Raw genomic sequence first — 20,530 nt, forward strand, 5'->3', positions numbered from 1 at the left:
ACACCTAATTTTGTTTATGTTTATTATATATCGAGGAACAGAACGTAAAACTTGGATTTTTTTCGAAAAAAATATTCTCTTACAAGTAATGCATTTCTCAAACCGTGACGGCAGTATATTATATTTCTTATATGGAAACGGCAATTTTACAGTGCCACAAGTAAGTAACGGTGCGTCCCAAGAAAATAATGTTGCAACAAGTACAAAATCAATTTCTTAATTAACCCCCACATCTCCTGTCAGGAATATAACACCAAACCCAAATTTCCCCCCTCTCATTTTCATTTTACACCAACAATTCTCAACCGTTACTTAATTAAATGAAAATTTCGAAAAAATAATAAATACAAAATAATAATAATAATAATGAAATTTTTAAAATTGTGCCCTGACACAAGCAGTGACTCAGAAATGCATCCAGCCGGGCATCCAGCCTGGTAATTATTTATAAAAAATTGTATTCGTCTTCAGAGCTTTCCCGTTTTTTGTTTCTTTTTTTTTTTTTTTTGTTTTTTTTGTTTTGGGCATAATTATGGTTCTTCTTATTATTTAAAATTAATAACTCAAAAACCATTTACGATTAAATTCATCCTTCCCAAGTAAAACATGGTTATACATTGTTTCACAAACCCAATGATAATTTCGAACTAAATAAAAAATTATTTACCTGTAAGCACACCCGCCGCTATGAAAAATTACATTCTATAACAAATAAATTTATTATATATTTGATTACGCCCGTTGCAGACATAAAGTTTCATAATAGGAAACTTTTATTTCTTCCTCACAATTAAATAAATATAAAAAATTACATCGATTACTAAACTCATTACCGCATCCTTACGACCATGTAATAAGATCGCAAGCGAGTGCTGATAGCTTCCTCTTTTACTTTCTCTCGCAAACATTCAAGCTTTTTATAATTAAAAAAAATATATAACTGTTATTATCTTCTCCTGTTAAATACATTTGGCAAAACTATTGAGATAAATAGGAAAATATGATATAGTACATCATGTAAAACATTCAAATCTAATTCAGTTGTATTAACTCGAATAGGCTGTCTCCAAAATCCTCAGCATAGAAGAAGTAGGCAAAGTACTGGAATTGAAAATCTTGATTAATGAACCAACAGCAGAATATTTATAAAGAGAAATTTTCAATAGTGCACTAACAGTCCACAGTATAATATAAAAGTGATATAGTGCAGCGGACAAGTATCAAATTCTGGTTCTGGCGGGGGCCTCTGTATATCGGATCGTTTTTTAAGACAGTAGATATGATAAACAAATGAACAAATGTACCGTAGTGCTCTCAAATGGTTATTTTTCGACCCTCTGACTTTTCTTGTTTATCTTGCCGATATCACCGACATGTGCCTAAGTTGACGTGTCCAAAAGTTACCCGAAACCCCTCCAAAGGATCCCAGGTGACGAAGTCCTGGAACCTTCAACAATTTAGGGACTTGAGAATGACTTATTTAATAAATTTTAGAGCTTCATAGTAAAGATGACGTTGATTTTTTTTTTCGCCGAAGAAGCGCCTCGACTGGGGGACGCTCTCCCCATCCATCCACCATACCCACTGGCGCCATTATTGCCGGTATTGTGAGTATATTGATGGTATTGAGTTCCATGCAAGATGAACCTCTTAACGTGATTGATCAGCTACATCCGTCGACTGCACTCAGTAGATCATCAAATCCATTTATTAATCCTTGCTACGCCAAAAGTGTCGCCTTTTCTATCGTTCGTACATCTTTTTCACTCCAAATTTGCCTACATTTTGATAGTCTTATACAGGTATATTGTATGATTAATAATGTATACATTAACCTTACTTTAGTGTACTTCCTTTAGAACATTGTGAGCATGCCTCTTGGCGTTCTTGCAATGTACAGAGGTGGATTACACTGGTTGCTTTTAAGTTCATACTCGTAATTCATACCGCAGGCATTATTTATTTCAAAACGGCGAAATCGGTAAACACAAAGATATATAATATGGCAGTTATGTAGTAGTAGTAGTAGTAGTTATGTGCAGATGACTAAATGTTTTATTTTCACCTATGGCCTATAATTATATATACTGAAATAACACAATATTATAATTGTCTATAAATTTATGTGAAAAAAATAGTCATTAATCACAGTCCCATTAGGCAGATGGGTATGATAGGGTAGTAATACTATCAGTCAGACAGTCGCACCAGCTAAAATTAAGTGCAATGTGTCTGTACTTATAATCATCTAAATCTACTCCGTAATATGGCAAAATTACGGTCTGTTTGTGAATGCTTGTTGAAGTTAGGTCAAATCATAGACATGTATATTTTAATTTTATTTTGGAAGATCTCATCAATGAGTAGACCTATTGAAAATATAAATGTTTAATGTCAGATGTAACATCATTCCTTTTTTGTCGATATCACTTAACATTTCTAATCTGCTATTCCAAATAGTCTGGAATGCCGAAACGGATCTGTCTGCAGATATTGGGATTTCTTCCAGTGGATGCTTAGTTTATTTTGTCATTCTGATCGGATTTTCTCTACTGTTCCTTTTGAACTGATAATAACATCGATCGTTATTAAATTTTGCTTAAAATGTCAAACATGCTTTATGTAATTGCAATTATACATTGATAATTCATGTTTTAATGGTAGGCAGCAGCTCGGGAGTTGGTGAAGCAATCGCCATACATCTAGCGTCTTTGGGATACCGTTGATATATATTTGTACAATTCATGGTAGCTAAATGGGGTCCAATTTCGCTTGTTTTTATGGGTCATTTGGAACACAACCATTCTTAAGCATTCAATGTAAAGAAACTTTTTAAGAGATACATTGATGACTATGTTGGCGTCACATCTGGCAGATTAGAGCAACTGAATGAATTTATTGAGTTCACTAATAACATTCATCCCTCCATCAAATTTACTCATGAGATATCCAACGAAAGTTTGCCATTCCTAGATATTAAGCTATCCATCAATAAACCTGGACTTTCACATCCGTTTACATAACGATACTGACGCACTTATCTCAACTATGGTTCATCATATCCTCCTACGTGCCTGCAAAAATACCATAACGTACGCTGAACTTGTTAGTTAGACTCCAACGTATTATGTAGCAATGATGATGACTTCAACCTCAAAGCTATGGAAATTGAAGAATTCTTTAATGAACGTGTATACCCAGCAAACCTAATTTACAGATCTCTTGAAAAGGTTCATAAACACAGGAGGATAACTTACCAGCGAAACATAAGGACAATACTACTGAACTGAACTAATTCCACTAGTACTCACATATTATCCAGATGCTGTAAAAATTGCTAAAATTGCTAAAGACAAGTTTGACATCCTAATGGAAGACAGATCAAGTACTAAGGACATATTTCAAGCTCCCCCTATGATTACATACAGGAGGGACCGTAATCTCCGTAATAATTGAGTATATTCTAAACTACGAGCTGACGCCAATGACTTAATAGGGACAGGCAAATGCGTCAGGAATAGATACACTACCTGCAAATATATTTTTATCTACCGAAAGCCTAACTGAACCTTCTGGAATATATCATTTTGAAGATCACCTGCACCGGCAGAAATCGTATTTATTGTATTACTTGTAGGCCTATGTTATATATTGGTGAGACCAAGCAGAGAATGGGTGATAGATTTGTTGAACACGTTCCATTAGACTCTTGGTTTACCTATTGCTGCTCACTTTTCAAGTGATAACCATTCTATTTCTGACGTACCCGTACCGGTAACTATTACTGGAATTAAAGTTTGCAAAAGTCCTGAACGAGCCCGTAAAATAATTGAAGAACGCATCATTTTTAAACTTTGCACTCTTGATCCTTCATAATGATTCATTTAAATCGTTCAAGAGATGAGTCTCGTTTACATACTATGTTTATCCTTATACTTTATTATCACTATAGCACAGGTTTTCTTAAATTATGACACTGTTTTAGGTTTATTTATTACATAGTTTTCGTTTTATTAATGTCGTATACGTAGTATTATATAATGTTATACTTACCTGGCAGTGGCATAGTCGAAGTATTCGTAAAGAAATAATAGTAATCACTATATTATACTAATTTCAGTAAGGACCAAAAGCTTGTCACGATTTAACTTACAGACGTATATCGTAGAACCATTCGTTTAGGTGAACTACCATTATTTGCATTTTTGAGTTCCTATTTATGTCCATTTAAATATCGTAAAAAAATAATTTCAAACTAACACGAATCAACAAAGCAACACATGTGCGAATTCATTATTCAAATTACGTTAGTACAGTGACAGTGAAAGGAGCTGAGTAATAATAGGTATGTGGTAGGTAAGTGGAACGTACCACTTCAGTGAGTTGCGGTTGATACAAACGCGTATTATGCTCACTAAATATAACGGAATTAAATATATTATAAAGTGACCATATTAATCATTAAAATAAGCCAATACGTGACGAATAAGGAAATATACTTGCAGTATTTGGCCGACTGGGCTTCACAGAAGATGATTATTTAAATAATAATCCTAAGGGCAGATCCAGGGGTGGGTGATGGTCGCTGACGTCTGGATCTCCCCCACAAACACTTAACTTGTTAGAGTGTTTTTTAGTGGACAAAACAATTTGTACCGATGTTGGTAAATAGTCAGCAGTTTTATTCCTTCTTTTGGGGTGAGGGTTCCATTTATGAGAATAATTTTCAGACTTAATTTTTTTAAAGTATCTCAAAGACCAAAGACCAAACTTCATTTAAACTTATGTCACTTAGACAGGAGTTTCCCTCTTTCTGCATCCCTTCTGCAAATATCTAGACCTGCCTCAGTACCTTATACAGCCACATGTACTGCTAGTGTTTACTATATTTTAGTTCATATTTACTGGTTCCTTATTTAGGGGAGAGATGCTGACGCTATAGCAAAAGAGTCAGACAAGAATGATAGAGACATAGGTTAGATGAGATAGGGCTAGAGACAGTGAAAGTGAGTGTGAATACACAACGTTAACAATGATTGAACTTGATAGCCAAAACTAAACTTTAGAGGCAAGCCTATATTGATTATACTGTGTACCATACTCGAATGATTGCCTTAACCAAAATATACATAAGCCTAAATTGTTTGCAAAACAATCAGTATCGCCTTACGTAGATATTTGGTTACTCTGGCCTTATTTGTGTGACATTGTTGAACTATAATGTTAGTCAATTCGAAGAATAGTTCAAGTTCACGTTCACAATTCATAGGTTAGCTCTGTCGATTCACCATTTTGGACAATCTTGTCAATAGCTGACGTCATAGAACGAACGATCGATGAGTATTACCTAGGATGTCAATTAAAACACTGCTCTGATACAAACTCATGTGTTTGTCAGGAAATTTAATGAAACCATTATTAAATATATTAGAAGTGACGGCATCCTAATACAAAAGAATATTAGTGTCCCGAGGTTTACTTAGTTACTGTACATATAGACACAAAGTCCGTCTATTATTATAATTTTAGAATCATTTAAAAATATATATTATTTCAATAATGATGATGATGATAATAAGCGCAAAAACATTAGTAGGCATTATTATGATGCACAGAGTGTGCTTCATCGTCTACATATGTGTTTTATATTCATGGGAAAACAAGCTTGAACAGACCGTCATCTTACAAATAGTTCCAGCTTTAAGGTTTTAATACCCAGTCTTTGTGTCAGTCGGTTTTATTTCTACGTCTCGAGTACACTGTAGCATAAAAATTGTGTTCACTACTATTAATCTCTGAATTCCTCATTGTGATTGTCTTCCGTATTCTATTAAATAATAACACTTCTAGTTTATATTCAATATCTACGATATTTATTTTGATTTATAAATGTGTCTAGAAGTAGAAACTATTTCATTATTGAAAAATTACTTAGTTGAACTGAACTGAACTTTATTGAACATACGCTTTTATATCGAATGTAGGAATAAAGCCACCCCTGTCCAAAGCCACCCAACAATGGATTATACCATTGTAAGGTAGGGGTCCACAATGGGGTGTTTGTCTTGATGCTGGTCTACAATAGGTTTCTGCTGCAGTGCAGGGAGTGTCTTTGTATCAGCTTTTGTGTATTATGAATTAGAAACTGGGTGTAGTCTACATAGGCATAAACATCTTCGGCTTCTCCTAATGATGCAATTGAGTGGTTTCTAGAAGGAAATGTATTTTCTTTTCTTTTTTACAGTAATATTTTATTCTTTTTACAGTGTACCGTAATTTTAATTTCCCTTACACAGGCATAAACATCATAGCTTCTCTTAATTATGCAATTAAGTGGAAATGTTTTTTTTTTTTAACTTATATTCTTTTTCTTTTTTCAGTAGTATTAATATTATTTTTTTATTATAATAACATTTTTGAGAAATTACTATTAATTATTGAACTAAAAAAATGAATAAGTAGGATGACAATGCCTTTATGTTATACAGTATGTATGGCCAGACAAATTGAATTTCCACGATGATAAATTTATGTTCCACTATAAACATTAACATAGTAAACACCTTACTTTGATTGCTGTTACTTCTGATACAATTAAGAATAATAAATAATCAAAAAAGTGAGAAAAAGAAAATATAGTCTTGCATTACAGTATACAAGTATAACAAAAGTAAAGTATACCTTGTTTTTTACCAGATAAAATACTGTCTATTAATATAGTATATCAATAGTAATAAAAGCATGTATAAAAACATAAATCAATATTATCATATAAAAAAAACCCCACTCAATTGCATCATTAGGAGAAGCTGATGATGTTTATGCTATGTAGACTACACCCAGAAACCTATTGTAGACCAGCATCAAGACAAACACCCCACTGTCCACCCCTACCTTACAATGGTATAATCCATTGTTGGGTGGCTTTGGACAGGGTGGCTTTATTCCGATTTCCTTTATATCAGCGGCACACATCAGAATGATGGTGCGTTCATAAAGGAAACATTGAAAATCAAGGTAATTAAAAAGAAACTTCTTCAAACTTCTATTTTCTCAATTCTTTCAGTGCTTGGTTAAAACAGTGGAGATGTAAAGTTATTTTATACCTCTTTGGATGAAACATATTGTTATGTATTGAAACAGTCTTTAAATACAATTCTCACAAGGAAGATTGTTGTGTACGGTAATTATCTCATTATTGTTTAATGCCAAGATAATGTTCAGTTGATATATATGATTCATTTGAATTTAATTTAATTCGACTGCTTCAGTGAATGCCCAATTATTAAATGCATGCATGTTCTACATAATGGAGATGTGGCTAGCGGCTCTACCTTTTACCGTACACAATTATGTTTGCATTTGGATTTGTCGTCACGATAATGCAAGAGGAAAATGAATTATCAGCATTAATATAGTATATCAGTATAATAAAGATTAAAACGGCTGAACGTTTTGCAAGCATTAGCAAAGTGCTCAATGATATTTAAACTAGAGAAAATACAAATAAAAAGAAAGAGGTTCAATAGTAGTTTTGATCAGACGTTTTTATTACTACGTTTCGTGTCACACATGCATGGTGTAACACTCTTCAGATAAAATTGGCTAATGACTAAGATCGATTAATATTGATTGATAAATAGTAAAACTGAGCAGGGGTAGTCTGAAATCATGAAGTAAATACAAAAATTACAATATATTGGATGTCACTTTTTGCAATAGTGGCGCACATCAGACAAATGGTACATCAAAAAATATTAATAAAGCAAAAGAAATAATATATATAGGCCTATGATTAAATGCAGAAAGTACCAAGAATGAATGGAAGGCCTATAAATATTATGATTGGAGATGATTAAGTATGAAACACTTTGTAGCCTAATTTTTACTTTATAAAGCTTTACCTTACCAATGATACCATGATATTTAGTGTAGTTTATGATATAAAGTTAATCTTTCTATTGTTACCTATTTCATTGTTAATTATTTCGTGATTTCTGACCGCCGTCTTTGTATTACCGCATTCTGCACATGCTCAGTTTTACCAATAATTAATTTGTGTTTTTCTTTATCAGCCTACACATATACAATTTATATACATATACTTTATGACTATAAATAGATGCATTGACCGTGTATGCAAACGTACTGGTTTCGATTCCAGGAAGTCAAATATGGTGGGGGCGGCGTTGGCAAGTTGACAGGTGCAATGAGCAAACATCTTATAAGACAGGGCCTACATCAATAATTAATTCATTTTAACGGTGTAAAGTTTTTATTTAAATTGACGCTGCCCTGAACTAACTCGCGATTCCTGATGAGGATTAACTCACATTTCTCTTAAAATCAATTCCAACTCAATAGTCAGAAATTCGCTTCATTTCCGCCGGTTGAAATTATCTGGTTAGTACAGGTGCAGTCGGTCTCCAAGAAAGTAGGCCTACTTTAATAATGCTATAGGATGTTATAATCCATGCTGCAATATCTCCAAAGAATAGAGAAAAAGGCTATTAAGACAATCTTTGCTTTTATTGATTAACAATCACTTAGGATGCCCCGAATGAATGGATATTGTCAAGGTATTGTAATACTATACACGAACATCAAGGTTTCCTACTCGTTAAACTTGGAGCATTTCTTTTCTTTAGTCCTGTTTGGCTGGATCATATTAGGCTGTAACACCTTAAAGCAGCAAGATTTAAAACGTGATATGGTAGACCACATGAACAATTTATCATCATTTGAAGCATAAATTCGTATTAGTGTAACCAAGTATTCACACAGTTATTTATAAGTTTTTAAAACGTTTATTTGATGCATTTAAGATATCATTTTTTTGACAAAATGTCGTCATTTTTACTAATCATCGTTTATATACTGTATAACCTTCTGTCAGTAATGCTATAATAACACTAAAAAGAGGAAGCTGCGAGTGTAAAAACTGGTATTTTCCAACCATTTGTGCATGCTTAGTTATATATATATTATATTATATTAATTGAAGTCTTTAAAGTTGAGTAAAAGTAAGGACAAACCAAGTAATTATTCGGCTTCTATGACTCACAACGGTTTATCTGTCCAATGAACTTTTGATAAACTATTTCATATTTTTAAAAAGTAAACGCCAGGGCTACATCACAGGGATAACTTAATCCATTTATTAATGATCTTCCGCTCGAATTTATATTCCAAATTCACATTTCCAAGATGATGTTAATTTGTTCAGATTGATCTTATCTCCACAGGATCCTGATCTTTTGAATAGTTTTAAAGCGTGGAATGTTGCGTGGAATCTAATATTAAAAAGAACAAGGAGCAAGAGGATGTAATGTTGCACCCATCTCTTCTCCATATCCCCTCTGAATCTTATCCAATATATTTAAAGAGCATGCTGGGGCGCCAGTCCATATGTGGCACAGTAGTATTCCAGGGGTGGGTAGTATTTTTATACATATACTAAAGATTAGCTGCAGGAAGACATTTTCTTGCTCTTATAAATCCACATGCATTACTACACTCCTTTACCCAAGCGAAGTTTAGAGTTAACTCTAATGCCAGGGCCACGAATATATCCTTATGTGGGTATTGGCAGCAACCCCATATAATAGTAATTAATAGTTTAATAATAATGATGATGTCAATTGTATAGCGCCATATCTAACTTTATATTCGCTCACGGCGTGGTCTCAAGTCAAAAAGAAAAAACAAGAAAATTAATAGAGTTAATAGAATTATTTGGTGTCAAATAAATAGGTTTTAAGGCGGGGTTTAAAGAGTGACAAGGATCCTACAGATCAAACTGATTGTGGAAGGTTATTCCAAGTCTTTTGAGCAGCGCAAGAGAACGTTCCCCATACCTCAGTTGTTATGGGTAGTAGGCCAATGTTCTTCAAGAATTTGTTTGCCCGATCAGCGCAGACTTCTAGAATGGGTTCAGCAGATGTACATTGGTGATGCATTATGCAGTGACTTGTATGTAATGAAAGTAATTTTATATGTAATGCGAATTAGAACAGGGTATAGCTCTTTCAAAATTGCTGTGAACTGGAGGACAGGTTGTTTTTATCTCCAGAGCGAGACAGTGACAGGTTGGTCTTCTTGTTGTTAAAAGTGACGAGCCAGTCATATCCACATTCCTGAACATTAATTATATCATTCTAACTATGATCTTATTGAGTTGCTTAGTGACATTTTAATGCTATTTTGATATGGTTTTGGTTACGATTGTAAATTTTAATGGCCCTAGGCGTGCCAGAAATAGAGAGCGTTAGTACAAGAAAGTTAGCATAAAATTTAGTGAAAGGTTGAAAAAATTGCAACAGAATTTATTTTACCACAGTGCATTTCTATAAGGTCCCTATTTGAACATATTAGAAGTCTAGAAAAATCCAGGTAGGGGAAATATGTGGAAATGCGTTTTATTCAAAATGGCCGACAAAATAGATAAAAATATGAGAAAAAAATCGTAATGTCATCATAATATTTCATATTTCTGAATAAACTTGTAATTTTTAGATCGCCACTAAGGTTTTTAATATTTAGCAACCAATGCATGTATTACTTTATAGAATAATGCTAATAGGCCTATCTTATAAAAGCGGCCGCCATCTTGGACTTTAAAATGGCCACCATATAAAATATATATATATCTATATCTCCGCTTCTAAACCACTTCAAATTATAATTCTAATGTACAAAAATATGTTTTTATGGTCAAGAAATAATATCATACAATTTTTGACAGCGTCAGATTGTCATAAACAGGTTATTTAGAGTCATTTAAGGTCATTCAAGGTCATTACAGGTAAAACATTGTATGGCATCTTAATAAACACGGAGGCCTGCAGAACCTGTCGTGTTTTACATCAGAAACATACTCAACCTCTTATAATTCAGTTTTGATGGGAACTACAGTATTTTATTCAAGGTCATTTGGTGGCATCTTGGATTTTAAAATGGCTGCCATGGATAAAAAATGTTAATATCTCAGCTTTTAAAACATTTCAAATTTGAATCCTGATGCCTAAAATTATGTTTTCATGATTAAAGATTTACACCATTTGTGACATGTTAAGATAGATATTATGGTCATAAATTGGTAAATTAAGGTCAATCAAGGTTATTTTATGCTTAATACCGTACTTTGTGATATCCTCTCGGTAGCAGTCATGTTTTAATGTAAATTTTATACTTAAGCTCACAGAATTCGATTATTTAAGAAGTCATTATGGCAGCCATTTTAAAATCATTCGATTTCATTAGGTCAGTGTAATTTAGCAGCCATTTTGAATTTCTAGATAACCACCATGTAAAGCCTGTATTAACGTCGATAAAGATAGCAGGAGCTATCGAAATATCCGTTTGATTTTATTATTGTTTGTGTTTCGCAATTGTACACTGTTTTTCATTGTTCATATATATTATTTAGGACTGTTATTAGAAGAATCTTGCTCACTGATGGAAAAGATTGTTTTGTTTTTTCCGCGTATATTGTCTACTCTTCTGATTGGTCAGTTGTTTTATTAAAACTCGAAAAAGTTCATTATTAACATGTCATACAATATTTGACCTGAAACGTAATTGAATGACATTAATTAACCTATTTGTGACTACAATAATCATCTGACCATGTCACAACTAGTAAAGACAATATTTGATTATGTAAAGTAAACATATATGTTTTTATGGCCATCTCTAATTTGGCTGCAAAATCACCTTGACCTAAAATGGACATCATAACGACCTCTGATATGGTATTAACCATAAAATTACCTTGAATGACCCTAACTGACATATATATTATCCTAATGACCATCTGACTATGTCACAAATGGTATATTTTCTTGACCATAAAAACATAGTTTTAAACATCAGAATTCTAATTTAAAGTGATTCTAAAAGCTAAGATATTAATAAAATAGTTTTTGCATGGCAGCCATTTTGAAATTAAAGATGGCTGCCAAAATAACCTTGAATGAAATAATGTAGTTTCTTATTAAAAAAAATGAATTTCGAGAGTTTTAGTATGATTCAGATGTAAAACATGACAGGAAATTATTAAGATGTCATACAATATTTGACCTGGAATGACCTTAAATTATAATTACCTTAAATGAACAATCTTACCATGGTCAAAAATGGCATGCTAGTATTCCTTAACCATTTAGACACTAGAATTATAATTCCAAGTTAGAAGAGTAGATAATACCATGAAGATACATAGGTTTTATAAGGTGGCCATTTTAAAATCTAAGATGGCTGCCATAATGACCTCCGATAAAAAGGTTTCTATCAAAAATTGAATGCTATGACCATAAGGAGCATGTAAAAAGTTGATGCTTTTGTCCAAAACGTCGATATGGCACTATAGCTACCTGGCGTATTATTATGCATACACCATTAAATATGTCGTCGTATTTGTGGCAGCCATCTTGAAATTAATGATATCCACATCAAATAAGTGTACCTGTATGGATAAGAACAATTTTAGGATTTGTAAATATATTTTAGGAAAAAAAAGTATGTTGAAATATGTTGAAAAGATCCAAGTTTTTTTTCAATTTTTGGTTAAAACTAGCCATTTTTGGCGGCCATTTTGAAAAAAACGCACTTCCCCTATGTGGATTTTTCTAGACTTTTAGTATGTTCCTACAGAGACCTTAAGAAAATGCACTGTGCAAACAGAAATTCTGTTGCAATTTTTTCAACCCTAAGATGTACCGTATTTTTCTTGTACTACGTCTAAACTTTGGTCGTGTTGATGTTACATTGAGGTTTATTAAGCGTTTGTAAGTTCTGTGATACTCATATTGTCATTTTGTTTGACAGTTTCAGTATGATATCTTTGTAGTTTACGTTTTCAATCATTTGAACAAATTGTAAACACGTAAGAAATAACACAAATAGGCCTATTGCATCAGACATAAAAGGATAAAAACAAAAAAAAAATTATACTGCTCACTTTGGTTCATAATATGGTTAATGGTTAATGGTTATTAATTTAATACAGTATATAGAAGATGTAAAATAAAAAGTAAAATTGAAATTTTCATTTTTTTACTGTTTACGTATAAAAGATGTAGGCCTAGTTATGATGAAACAAGAAAAGTAAAAATATGTGTTTATTCTCATTTTCCATAAATCTAAAATGTAATACTACTAAAGAAAGAAAAGTTAAAATAAATCGTGAAAACACAGCATTAAATAAGTTATTATGATATTAAGCTATAAATTTCATTGAATCCCAATATAATATAAAATTAGTTCTTTTAGATCGATGAACGATATCGATGGCATATTAATAAATTTAGAAATCATGTAAATTCATTGCACCTATTATCGTTAACCTTTCCATTAACATTCAATTTAACTTTATGATGGTCATCGTTTACTGATTTATGTCTTGTAGCTAAATGCACTCAAATAAATATTTCGCTGTTGAGCGCCAACTCAGTGATTTGCGCCAAGCCAGTGTTTTGCGCCAACTCAGTGATTTGCGCCCAGCCAGTGATTTGGGCCAACTCAGTTGTGTGCGCTGACTCAGGGGTGTTTTGTGTAAATGGCTCGTAGCATAGCATTACAAATATCCAGGTGATGGTGCTGTGTTTTTCGAACTTATAGCATTGTTTCAAAATTTCTCTAAAAAAATCGACGCAGAATCAAATTAAAATAAAACGCTGATTATCGAAAATGAAATAGTCCAATATGCCACTATGATGGTGATGCTTAAATAATTTGCTAAATATTTAATAGGGTTAGCCTTTTATCATTCGCTGAGAGCAACAGTGGTCAGAAGACCTACTGTTGGATGGGTACCAGGAACGAGTATCCATAATAATAAAACAATTTTAAAATCACAATGATGACCCTTGTGGTAATGACGACGATGAGCAGGAATGGTTATGATATGACATTTAGTTCTGTTTGCAAAAATAAGCCATCCATTCAGAGGCCGATGTAAATGTTAAATGAAGTGTTAATAAAGACGTATGTCCCCACTGGCATTGTTTTCGTGTTTCTTTTTGATAAACAAGATTTTTTCGTCTCGTTTGGCACGAATGTTATGTTTTAACTGTTACCTTATGTCATTCGCTTAAAGAAAGAAATCACTTTTTCTAAGCAAAATTAAGAGTTGAGAGCATTTGATGCAAGCATGTTCATTTAGCGCAGAATCACTCTACTGTGAACATTAGGAAGTAGAACGGGTGCAATAAGGCATTCGCTCAAGAAGTGATAGACATCAAGGCTTTTCTCTGTTACATTATAGATACTAATAAATTATAATTGTTTCTCGTCGGTTAGATGAACACGCTTAGTTGATGTCAAAAGTAGATCGGTCATACATTGTGACACCTAACCTAGCATGACAGTGATATAAATGTAACCACATAATGTACGCACATGCACAACCACATAAATTGCACTCATGCGTATCAGTATTATGGAAGAAGTGCTCATTCAATTTTACCCGATTCGACATCTCCTTGTAATAACAAAACAAATCAAATACAATACTGGTAATTAATTAGTCTGATAGATATTTACTATTAGGGTAAACATTTAAAAATGAAATTTATTTAAACTTTTATTTAAGTTCAACAACAATTTTATGATTTAATGATGAATATATTGTATTGCATTATTATAATTAGAGAAAACAAGTTGTTGCCATAAAGAAGTCTATTTATCGTAGTCATAACCTCGATAACCTAAAGTTTTGATTTAGTCTTTTCTTTCATGTACAGTACTGTAATTTTATTTTATTTTGTTAATATTGTGAGTCTCATTTTGAATCTTACACTGTTTTCAGCTTCTGTATGACTTAAGCTCTAAATTGTAAGACGAACAATATTTCTAGAATCGCACTATCCGTAATGTATATTGCTGGGTTGAGAGAAGAAATGGAAAATAAAAATATTCAATGCCATAATAAGAACTGATGTAAAAAAAAAAATCGTTAAAAAAACCATGGAGGTATATGAAAAAACTAAGTATACTAATTCTCTCCTTTATAAAACTCCCACGCCCATCCATCTGTTCTCCTTGAAAACAAATCTTTTTGAATTATTTAAGTCTGGACCTTCCCAATCTGGAATGTTACAAAAATGTATTGCTTCCCTTGAACCCTTCCGGAAAGGTTAATTCAGATCCATTGATCATTTTTGTGCTACCTAGGTCTTGGACGTTCACTTTTATTCGAGTACCCCTAAATCTGTAGCCCGGAGGCTACTAAAGAACATCCCTTCCCTCACACACACAAACACACAAAAAATAAAATCGAATAAAAATATAACCTCCTAGGCGGAGGTAATTATAAAGTAAAACATACATAAAAAAAACAAAAGTACATACAAAAAAACAAGAATAAATCCATAATAATAAAAAAAAAAACAATGAAGTAAAAAGAAAACGTAGAAACTAATTTGACGTCAGTAAGACTCGAACTATAGCTGCAATGGTAATAGCGATATCGGTTAAGGAGAGCGAAATTTACGTTGAACCTACATGCAGCTGGTTTGAAACGCTTTATAAAACGAAATTTCAAGTTATAAAAAGTTCAAGCACCCGGTGGTTTATCAATATTAAAATATGTAGAATAACTCTATATTTTAATAATAGGCCTATGCACATCTTTGATATATGGTCAATGATTTAGAAAAGATCCAAATATGGAGTGACCAAAAACTGCCACAGCATAGATCATCGATGTCTCCATCTCATGAAGTCGATAGCATTCCAAATTTCAGATTGATTGAGTTTTGTTGTCTTTCAAATACTTTACCGTCTTTAACTCGAGTTATGTTTTGACTTATGCTACTTTCTTTCTCGATTATGAACGAGAACTTCACCTATGCTACAATAACTTAAATAAAAGAAGAACTTCATTCATATAACTAACCCAGGCAAAATAATTAATTATAAATATTTTACTTTTTACCTGTAAGATATTGGCGTCAACGGGCCTAGAATTCCTAACGTTCAATCTTCACTACGGGCACCGCCAGTTGCTTTGCTTTGTTATGACGTGAAACGCGTTGCCCGCGGGTAAACTGTGATCAGAAAAGCGCATTCAATGCCCGCGATTAGTACTGTAACTATAATTTTACCGTACCAACATACTGTATTTATAATACACATAGAAATAGGTTTTTAAGTATCTGGTTGCGTATTTTCTTGTAGATTTATCTTGACGTTATATGAAAGTAGGCCTATATGCTAACAGAGGATAAAGACTGGAATGATGTGGGAAAAAGCACTTCTGTGTGTTTTAGTAAGTATCAAATATTGTTTTTAGCGTAGCCGTTAGAAAGCAAAACTGCCTAAGTACTCTATGTGTTTTACGAAGTATAGTCCATGTAATTTCATGTTTCAAACAGTTGCTGTCTCTTATACACATCTAGATGTGTATAAGAGACAGCGTTAGTCCCGCCGAATATATTAAAAAAGGCAGAAAAAATTGGGAAAAGTTAAAGGGAGAAAAGAGGGGAAAAAGAAGTGTACCCATGAGTTCAATGGCGGACGCGGCAGTCGGCAAATTATTTTATGGATTACTTTACCACTCACTAATTTTGAATTGTCTATTAATTGACGCAAGTATTTGGGGACGTGCTACATTTGTCAATTTCTTTTTTTTTTTAATTGAGATAAAATGTTCAAATAAGTCTGAATGAGAGCCATTTTCTGGCATCTAGAGGTTCCATTATCATAATTTGCTTTTCGACTCCCAGAATAGAATAGACTGTAGGTCCTTGATTAGACCTTTGTAACGCCCGTAAGAGGAGGGGTGTCTAAGGGAGGGGGAGCAAAGCTTCCGTCGGGAGGAAGTCAATACTTTTGTCGAGAAACACTGATTTGAAAAAGCATTTTTACCATCTGAGAGTGCCATTTCCGAGCGTCTAGAGGGTCCTATTCTTAAAATTTGCTCACCTCATCCCTAACTATGGTGGGGCTAAGGTGGGTGTGGACTACCTATTGGCCCCTGTCAGAAAATTTCTGGATCCACCTCTTTCAAATATAAGCTGTGGTTTCCAGTTCCATAAGCGTATGGGTGTCGACTCTTTCCCGCGTACAGCTGCTCGATTATGGAATATTTTATCTTCTACTGCCACAGATCATTTATATTTTCAGCCGCCACACTTTGGAACTCCCTCTCAAAACATATTACCTACTCACCTTCAGTTGCTATTTTTAAGACCAAACTCAAAACTCACCTTTTTAACATTTGAACATGCACAGCGCCTTTGATTTTTAGTTCGGTTTAGTGATATTGGCGCTTTATAAATTATTATTATTATTATCATCATCATCATCATCATCATCGTCGTCATGATGATGATGATTTTTTTTTCCCTTTTTCAGGCAAAGCCATATTTATTCATTACATTAACATAAACATTCACATAAATTCCGGTCTCAGATTTCGTACTCATTTTCAAGTCTGTTGTTCAAACAAATAATTCATTTTCTCTCAAAATTTAAGATTTTTCTTTCCATTGCATATCATATCAATACATTTCTTTTGAATCAAAAATTTCAAAATTCATAATCTCTAAAATTAATAATAATTTAAGATTTTTTTTCACTTCATATCATATCAGTACATTTCTTTTAAATCAAAACTTCAAATTTCTTAATCTCTAAACTTAATAATAAATACACAAACATATATATATATATATATATAGGCCTAGTATATATATATATATATATATATATATATATACTATACACACACACACATATATACATATACATACATATATACATAGATACATTACACGTACAATACAAACACAAACCAGAATATATACATATATATACATAAACAAATAAACGCACAAACCAATACAAACGTACTTATAAAAAACATACAAAAACAAACACATACAAAAACACCCACAGACAAATACACACACAAACACGCGCATATACATAAAGATAAACAAGAACATATACATAACATACATATACATAACAAATACATAAACGATGAGGATGATGATGATGATGATGACGATGATGATGACGATGACGACGACGATGACTACGACGGCGTTTTTTTTTAACTTTATACGGTACCTTTTAACGACTTTTCTTTCTGTTACAATTTCAACTTCATTTCTCATTAAAGTAATGGGGAAAAGCCCTATGTTCCGTTATTCAAACAGACATAGTAAGTCTAGTTATTATTATTATTATTATTATTATTATTATTATTATTATTATTATTATTATTATTAAGGATTTCAACTCTGTCAGACAATTTTAAGGCATGGCTCAAAAACTGTCTTTTAAACTTAGTTAGGGCATCTAAGGGCTGCGTTTAGTAGTTTTTGCACGCATTCATTTTCAAACTTTTTATCCTTTATGACCATTGATTTAATTTGGTCTCTAGCTGTTACTGGCTGTTTCAAGTTTGACTTCACATATTTTAAATAATTGTAAATTTAATATGAAATTTTCTTTATATTGGTAAAAATTAGAGATAATGATTTCATATATTCGGCCAGGTAAATATGAACTAAGGTTCATCTAGTGCCAAACCGGCGTAGTAGGTTTGCCTAGTGGGCAGATAAGTCTAGTGGGAAGACTGGCCATTGTAAAATTACAAATTTGAATTGATCCATTATAACGAAGAGGGTACATTAGCAACAGGTATACCGTACCCTGTGACGTATCATGATCTATGTTATTATTTATATTTTTAAGGTGTTACTTGTCGCGATGACAGAAGAAGCTGAGTGGACGGATCGGGAAATTAAAATACAAGGGCAGTTATTATACTTAAATTTTACACCTGCTTGGATGGGCAACATTGTGTTTTCTGACGAACAGCGAAAGCAGTTATTTGAGGTTGCGGAAAACTGCATTGAATTGTATTTGACTATCCCTAAACCGATTGGTGGTGAGTAGCCTAGGGTTTAATCAATGACACATGTAAAACCAATGATTTTATATCTGGAATAAGGACTATTAATATTTTACGCTAGATACCGGACGATACGGATGAATTATGCCGCTGAGTTCGATAGGTAGTATCAGCATTTTAAGAAATTTACACCAAAGGTTCCTTCAGGGAAGATTTCGTTCTCATCCTTGGTTTTTCAATTTCAAAAGTTTGGCCCGGAAGTAAGATTTAATGTCATGGGATGACATATAAGTACAAATGTCTGAGCATAAGTAAGCCAAACGCAAGTTGAACAATAATGGTGCAGCACTTCTATAACAATTCATGTTACCATTATTATTGCTATTCAGTGCTGCTATATTCAATAATATCAATAATATTTTTACATTGGAGGTAACGTCGGTAACGTGTATGACTACAGAGTAATTTTTAAATATTTTATTATATTTTTTACGGTCGTTGACTTGTTGAAAGGAACTATTAAGCAAAAACAATAAACTGTTCGATTAATATTCAAGTAAGGCATTGTAAACTCTATTTTTTGATACCATAAAATATATTTAGTATTTTTTGCTTTAAAATATATTCATGAAAAATCCTGTTAGTAAGCCGAATCTATTTTAAGAGTGGCAAACATTACCGTATTTATTTATTTATTTATTTTATTTTATTCCTTTCAGCACAGAACAACAAACAACAAAATCAAAAAAGAAAGAGGAGATTTGAGGAGTGGCAAAAGCGGCACAAAAACTACTATCACCGGATATGATGTGCCCCTCCGACTCCATTTTCAACAATAAGCAAAAATTAATGAAAAAAATATTTGCCAATATAACAATGAAAAGTCAAGATTAAAAATTAATATAATAATTAATAAAATAAACTGTAAAAGCCTAAATATATACAAAAAAAAACAAGACAAAACAAAAAACAAAAACAAAAAAAAACAAAAAAAACAAAAAAAAACAGAAATATGTCCCCGGTAGTTTGATTTTTAATTCTAGCTATTTTTATACAAGTTTGACGGAATTGGATGCTACCTAATCTGGTCGAGGTACAGTTATCAACACATTTTGATAATCGTCCTTTTTATTTGCAGTTTTATTAGTAGTTTAGGAGCTTAAATGGCCGTAGATTTGCTCTCTACGAGGAATAATCGATACATGGAGGTCGTTAGTGTTACATCAAGCCTACCTATAGCTTGGCAAAAATGTGTGTCTTTCGTATATTGTTCACTTGGTTATAACGAAAAGGACACACTCTGTGGCGTTCTCGTTAAAAAGCATATAATAGATATTAATTCTTTTAATGAGATGGACATGGCCATTTGTTTATCCAGCACAGCCATCAAGAACTGACCCTTAAACCCGTAAATCATGCATTATTCGGTTAACACTAACAATATTAAGATGTTTTTCATATAAGGACGAATCTGTAATTACACTGTGTATGTATATATAATATAAGTATATATATATATATATATATATATATATATATACTCACTTACAGTGTTCGAATAGGCTAAATAAATACTGTATTTACCTTTCTTTTGATGGTTTATATATAATTTAACAGTGTTAACGGCTATCTTGATTTATATTATATGGAACTATATATATA

General features: G+C 32.6%; 1 protein-coding gene across 10 annotated transcripts in view; it reads left to right on the top strand.

The window, feature by feature from the left end:
- LOC117106799 (calcitonin receptor-like) overlaps positions 1-20,530 on the top strand; it is a 132,773-nt gene that overhangs the window by 86,927 nt on the left and 25,316 nt on the right. For 8 of the 10 annotated variants that reach the window (XM_033248253.1, XM_033248254.1, XM_033248252.1 and 5 more), the window contains 2 exons: positions 16,180-16,270; positions 18,709-18,904. In XM_033248253.1, the coding sequence (XP_033104144.1) occupies positions 16,238-16,270; positions 18,709-18,904 (229 nt within the window). In that variant the 5' untranslated portion in view covers positions 16,180-16,237. Of the gene's footprint in view, positions 1-6,961; positions 7,018-7,158; positions 7,184-16,179; positions 16,271-18,708; positions 18,905-20,530 lie in introns of those variants that run through there. The other 2 variants (XM_033248259.1, XM_033248260.1) reach the window with 2 other exon arrangements.

Source organism: Anneissia japonica, unplaced genomic scaffold (assembly GCF_011630105.1).
Source record: "Anneissia japonica isolate Jap-2015-1 unplaced genomic scaffold, ASM1163010v1 scaffold2471_len1564793_cov202, whole genome shotgun sequence".
Lineage (NCBI taxonomy): Eukaryota > Metazoa > Echinodermata > Crinoidea > Comatulida > Comatulidae > Anneissia > Anneissia japonica.